Below are 7,039 nucleotides of genomic sequence, written 5' to 3'. Positions count from 1 at the left end.
TGAGAATGGCTCCACTTTTTTTTTTTTTTTTTTTTGTTTGTTTTTTTTTTTTTTCTCTGTGTTCTTGCTGCTTTCCTGTGAAATATTGGCGGTTAGATAGTGAGTATTGTGTAACAAAGCCAAATGCTTTTGCTGCTATTGAGAGACCTCAGGCAGTGGGGTGTCATGCTCATGTCTAGTGAAAGGTTTGGGTGCAATAGGTGGGTCCTTTGAGTTCTGGGCTCCAACAGGGAGAGGGTGGTCACATTCCACAGAGTTACTAAATTTTGAGGAATGTTGTTGTGAATATTTAGCATGTTCAAAATTGAGGCTGGGACCTGAAGTCAAATATGGCAGTGTTTGGACAGACTGTAGGAATGCAGATCACTGAAGTAATATAGTAACTTGAATTGCAAGTGCACTGTTTACTGTATTATCTGCAGCTGTTTCTTAAGTGATATTTTTAATCCCCCCCAGAAAATGTGGTTGTGAATTTGTCAGTTTAATAGTTTTTTTAAGAACTTGAATGAAGAAAAACACAGCACCGCAATTACTAAGTGCAGTGAGTCATTCTTACTTCTACAAATTTAATCCCACAGAACTTCTATTGAAAACAGCAAGTATTTTTACAGAAGGTACATTTATTTAGCTTTCTAACCCTTTGTTCATGAATTTTAGAACCAATTTTTCCTCTGTTTTGTGCATACATTTGATAGTGCTAAAGTTTTATTTTAATCAGTGTTTAATAGTCACCATTTTAGACTCTAAGTAGTGCATTTGTCTTATAAGAGGTACTTGCCCCTGATTTTTTCTTTTCTGGCAGTAATTTTTACATCTCTGATTTTTTGTTTCTACATGTCATGGACTTTTTTCTCTGTACCGAACCAATCTCGTCAATTTATATCATGTAGAATGTTCTCCTCTGGCCCCTGTGTTTCTGTTTCATTGCAAATTTAACATGCTCTTCAAAATGAGGATATAATTATTTTGGAGACTTCCACTATGGGACATCTTCGGGATGATCACGGTATCCATGTAGTGTATTCAAACTCTAGAATTCAGTTTTCAGTTTTATAGTATTCTGGTTTGTTTGAAAACTTTATTTTCTAACCCACATSACTCATATTAACTTCCTAAATATGAAGTGGGCAAAAACTCAGTTCCTGATATTCTCATGGTATAATGAAMAAAGGGCTAGGATGAAAGTCTCTGCAAAAAGAAAGTACAGGAAAGGAGATTAAAAGAGATAGAGGAAAAGCAAAAACAAGAGGATAAGAGAAGTGAAGGAAAAGATTGAAGTAGTCCCTCAATAAGAATATGTTTTCCTCTTGTTGAATCTGATATGTGCTACAAAACAACAAATTAGGCATCAATAAAAGAATTAAAAACCAATCCTTTTATTTACTGTATGTGGATATACCTGTCTAGTGAAATGCAGGAGCAGAAATTCCTCCAGTGATTATGAGCTTCAGAAACAAGCCTTTGATTGTAATAGAGTAGCTTAGGTCTGACTGGACCTCTGGCAGTCATCTAGTTCTACCCTGGGTTCAAAACATATCTAACAAGAATGGGCTATTYTGGGCTGTGTGTCCTGGCTGTGTCTCTGAGGATGGAGGTTGTAGCTCTGGACAGCCTGGTGCAATGCTGGACCATCAWTACCCCCATCTGGACTTGCTCCAGTGTATTAATACTTTTCTTGGAGCAAGAAACCCTAAAGTGGACACAATGATTCACATTCAGGCTCAGAAGTGCTGTGCAATCACCTCTCTTGGCCTGATGATAACACATTGATGATACTGCCCTGTATGGATTGGCCTTTCCTATGAGGATTAACTTCTGACTAACATTCATTCTCCAGCTCCTTGTCTGCACATCTGTTTTCTAGCCAGTCTGTGCCACTGCATGAGTTTATTCCAACCCAGATGGATGGCTCCACAGTAACTTCTGTTGAACTCCCTGCGGTTCACATTTCTCCAGCCCATCAAGGAACAGCTTGAAGGCGTTCCTGCTCTCCAAAGCATTGACTGCTCCCTCCCATTTGATTTCACTCACTAGCTTGTCTAGCTTCACTCTATCCCATCATCCAGATTGTTAAATAAAGACAATAAATAACATCCATCTCAGTGTGGATCCCTGAGGGAAGCTGCTGGTAATTGGTTGCCAGTAAAGATTGTACTGCTGATCAGAACCCTTTGAGTTCAGCAGTGCAGCCAGATTCCCTCAAATCTGTTTATATACTACATGTTGACCTTGTTCTTTAGGGGCTGAAGAAGAAACCAAGTCAAAGGCCATCCTAAAGTCAGAGTGCACAATATTTGCCATCTTCCCCTTCCTTATCCACAGCACCCAAGTCACCCTTGGTAAATTCATATGGGGTATTAGCAGCTGCCTTGTCCATCATGTAGCTGGCAATGACTTCTAGGAGATTTGCTCTGTAACTTTCCCAGGGATGGAGGTGAGGCTTGTGGCTACCTGAATCCTCTTTTTACTCTCCTTGAAGATGGGTGTGACATTTGCATTTATGCAGTCATCCGGAACTTGCCCTAATCCCATGTTTCAGTGCTGTAGCATTGGCGACCTCCCTCAGAACTCTGAAGTACATCCTATCTTGTTCTTTTGGCTCTGTAGGATCAGTTGGGCTCAAAAGCCTGTGAAATATCTTCCTTTACAGCAGGTGTTGCTCCAGTCCCACAGGAGGCTCAGGGACCTGCAAGGCATGAGGGCAAAACTAACCAATGAAAACTGACCTAAAAAAGACATTGAGTGCTCTGGCTTTTTTCTTGTCCTTTGTCACTGGGTYGCTTTTTTCACCAATGGGTCCACATTTTCCTTAACCATCCTTTCGTTGTCCTTTAATATGTCAGCCATATTCTATCATTACGTGGATAACTTCTTTGACAGACCTGCTATAGATAAACAGCATCCCCATATAGATATTCTAAAATGAGGCATAAGTAAACTGTTGAAAATTCTGAAGGCAAGAGAAAATATTAAGGGAAATTTTCAAAGTACAGAATCTTATAAAGAAAGTTGAGGGTGAAAGTTTAAGATTTATCAGAATAAWTTTTCGTATTTTGAAGGCCTTATTTTTGACATACTAAAAAACAATACCAGAATGATATCTAATATTTATATTAGATGTGAACTCTATCTAAAAACAAACACAAATGCTTTTAGAGGCATATCTCTTTGATGCCTATGAACTTACTGTTTTAGGAGAAAAGTCCCATCACTAGATTTCTTCTACTTCCTCAGGGTTGTTGGGGACTGAGCAGTGTCAGACACTGGACTTCAATTACATTCATTGCTCCTCTAGACTGGGGTGGTGCTTTCTGYGGTCTCTGTTGACATAAATGATGAGTACTAACATTTAGGGAACCTTTCAGTGTTCTCTTTTTCAAATTCACTTGCAGTCTTGGGAAATTACTTTTTGTACTTTCCCATCTTATGATTGAGTGCACTCTTCCATGTGAAATCTCCGTGTGTGAGTCACTATTTATCACAGGATCAATAAAACCTCAGAAGCGTGTCACAGCCGTAGTATTCTCTCAGTTAATTAGGTCAAAGTAGCAGAAATAATCTTAAAATACTTTCCTAAGAAGAGAAAATATATTTTTTTCTGTATTTTTTCTTCTATCTTCACTTACAAAATGTGATTTATTCAGTGRATATTGTCTACAATGGAATAACTTCAGGTGAAGAATAATTTTTGTATGTTGCTTTCTTACAGCCTTTTGACTCTTACAACTTAAATAATTTCCATTTATTTCAAGAATGTGTTGTGTGAGTTTATACAGATTTGTTTATGTAAGAAGGATTATATGCAAAATCAAACATTTTTAATTAGTTTCTGAGTTAACATTCTGTGTACATTCAAGTGYATCTGACTGTGTCAAATGGATGGTACTAAAAATGTTTCTATAATTAAACTGTGTTTAAGTCTTTGGAAGCTTTTCAGTAAGCTGAACTTCAAATACAACAAGCAAAATGATAGCAAAATGCTCTTTAGCCACAGCCCATTAAATAAATAAAAATAATATTTGAAGGCATTTCTTTTCTTTAATAGCTGTGGGTGTTGCATTTGGCAATTATTCAGGAAATGTAAGTTTTAATATTCAGTCCATCATTTCACATAGATTACTGCTATCAGTAGTTTCTCAGGAAGGGAAATGTATTTTTGAGTGAACAGTTCAAGTTCTTTAGGTCCTGGTCTGGGCTGTTTGCAGAATTCCCACTGAGTACAGATAGATCTGTTTCATGTAAAGGCCTGTGGGAACTGCAACTCTAGAAAGTTTTGACAATCTGAAAAATCACCCTGTGCAGCACCCTGCACCTGCTGTTGGACAGGGGACAGCACMGAGCTGCGACTGAGGATTCATCTGGGGCTGATGGCACTTTGCTGTTGGCCTCCCCTGCCTGCAGCCCCCACAGCTCCTCTGGTGCAGCAAATTGTGTCTACCTGAAGTGACCTTTTTTAATTCRCCTTCTCTGTCCTAGGAAGTATTTTTCTTCTAGAATCTCCCATATCCAAGCCTTTGGCATTGGTTCTTCTGTGGCCTCTCCTGTGTTAAGATATTGTTTAGTTTTCTGTGTGTTTTATGGTGAGGAAAATAACCTCTGTTTCTGGGTGTCTGAAWGAAATGCACTAGTTAATGTTCACAAGATCAGTCTTGGCATCTGGTCATTACAAAAAGTGCTTGAAATCTGAACTTCTATGAAACTCCTTCCAATGGTGGTTTAAAAATTTAATAAACATCTTGTGTTGTGATTAAGATGAGGACCCTAAAGGAAGTTTTATTTGTAGGGCCGTGGAAGTCACTGGCAAAGGGAAGTTAAATCAAACTGTCAATGTTCCCATCTTAGATACTGCACTCTATTGTCAATCCTCTAACACCTWAAGTCTGGGTAAATAACAGGAGCTTAGCCACATAAGTGAAGTGGTTTCCTTAACCTTTTGGGAAAGGTAAAATCCTTGCCATTTGTCCATTGAATCAAAGAAGTTTTGTTCTGATGCAGGAGATTCTGTTGTGTGCTGTATTTTTATAGAAAGAGTCTGCTGTTCTTGTTGTGTGCTGTATTTTTATAGAAAGAGTCTGCTTTCAGATGAAGTATGTTTCCCTCTCTTCTGCCTCCAGTCCTAAACATTGGAAATAAAATACTTTTTGTCACTTGTTCTTATTTGCTGATGGATCTATTACCTTGAATGCCACAAGTTATCTAGTTGTTGAGTCCCAAGGAAGACCTTTGTTTGCAAGGTGGTGTAATGTTTATTATGTACTTGGAATTAGCTTCTTTTGATTGTTTGACACCACTGTTGCTAGTGTCAGTCTTATAACCATCCATATCTTTTTTTTTTTGTTTTTTGGCAGCTTGGCTCCTGTGTTTGCGCTGTTTGTTCCATTTTATTCCTCCATTCCAAGAGTGCAGGTGACACAAGTATTGGGTCACTTTTCTATCACAAACAAGTCTCTGGTCTACATATTAGGTTTACAGGTATGGTATGTACTTGCTTGTTCATCTTTTAATATAGGAGTTAGTATTTCTGTATGTTTGTCTATGAGTTTTCTGGCTTTCAGATGCATAATTCAACATACATTTAACTAATAACTATCCCATTGCTAAAACATAGAGAAACATGTGTTTCTAGTATGCTGAAAGTGGTGAGCAAGTTGTCTGTTCCTGTGTTGTCTTACATGGGAAAATATAATAGACAATTCTTCTATTATTTTTTTTTTGTTCCATAAAATTAATTAGACAAAAAGAGATTAAAATGGAACCTGATGCTTGGCATATGTGTCTTGCAGCTCTCTAGTTTGCTTATTTCTTGTATTTGTAAATTTTTCTTCTGTCTTTTAGAGTTCAAACAAAACCATGGAATACAGTATTTTTCATGGTAGGACTGTTAGTAAATGTTCAAGGTTTTAGCTGAGTTTCACTTTTATAGAAATTAATCTTATTTGTATATCACGCATTACCATGTGATGAGTAATTTAAAGTAGTGTAACATAGAGCACAGCAACATCACAAAGTATTYTGTTGAAATATGACTGGAAAAATGTAGCTACTTGGTACAGAAAGCCAGTAATTGTTCCAAAAAAAATTTTTAAAAAACCCCAAACCCAGCAGCCTAAAAATGAATGGACACTTGTGTCACAACCTGAATTACAAAGTACAAGATGTCCAAAGTTATGAGAAGTTAGGCTCATTTTTATATAGTCCAGGGATTCAAAAGTAATTCTCTCACTAGCGATGGGAAAAACACCATAATTATGTGAATGAAATGTGGTAGAGAGTGTTTTAAAATAAATGGTCAGTTTCAGAATAAGTGTTCGACATGAAYATTTCATTCATGACTTTTCCTGTTCAGCCTTTGATTTCCTTCACTTTCTGTTCCAGCACCTTATTTTCTTGATCTTTCAGAAATCTTATTTCCTTTCTTCTGAATCCATCAATTCCACTGTTATTACATCTTTGGGAAAGCCATGTTTTTGTGTGGCCTCTTTTCCATCCTTTCACCTTTTGCTTTCATACACACAGCACCTCCAGTGCAGATCAGTGCTGTCTCCAACCTCTGTATCTGTGCAGGATCTCTCCCTGCTGTGCACAGAATGGTTGGTGCCGTAACACAGAGACTGAGGGAAGACTCATTTGCCTTCTCCTCATTTGTAAACTCTGACCTTATCTCAAGTCACTCTTTCCATACTCAGAACTCTAGAGGGAAGGTGTTCTCATGATTCAGTCAACATTGTGCAGAAACATTTTAGTAATCAGTATCAGTCTAATTTTCAGTCCATTTTTTCAGTTGATAATAACCTTTTCCAGTTGATTAGTCACATACTTTGCTAGAAACAATGGGCTGCCATGTTGGCTTATCAGGATTTTTTAAAAAATTCACTCCAACTTATTYCTGTGATTTCATGTCAGCAAATATGTCACTGGGTGAGAACTTTATTTCTTTAATTTTGGTACTTGTGCTTAGTCTGTCTGTGACTGTGTGTCTGAGAGCTTCACTTTGCAGTGCCTGTCTGCTTGGAACTCCTGTTGGTGCTGAGTCATTTCC

The 7,039-nt window shown here is 37.7% G+C and overlaps 1 protein-coding gene across 1 annotated transcript in view; it reads left to right on the top strand.

Annotated features, from left to right (window-relative positions):
- The window catches only part of UBAC2 (UBA domain containing 2), an 88,803-nt gene that overhangs the window by 52,025 nt on the left and 29,739 nt on the right, over nt 1-7,039 (top strand). Inside the window, exon 5 of the mRNA XM_057366184.1 lies at nt 5,349-5,472. Within this exon, the coding sequence (XP_057222167.1) occupies nt 5,349-5,472 (124 nt within the window). The remainder of the gene's footprint in view (nt 1-5,348; nt 5,473-7,039) is intronic.

Source organism: Malurus melanocephalus, unplaced genomic scaffold (assembly GCF_030028575.1).
Source record: "Malurus melanocephalus ecotype Western Australia unplaced genomic scaffold, MMel_1.1 scaffold_61, whole genome shotgun sequence".
Lineage (NCBI taxonomy): Eukaryota > Metazoa > Chordata > Aves > Passeriformes > Maluridae > Malurus > Malurus melanocephalus.
The sequence above is the reverse complement of the archived record's forward strand: the minus strand, read 5'-3'. Positions and strand labels throughout refer to the sequence as shown.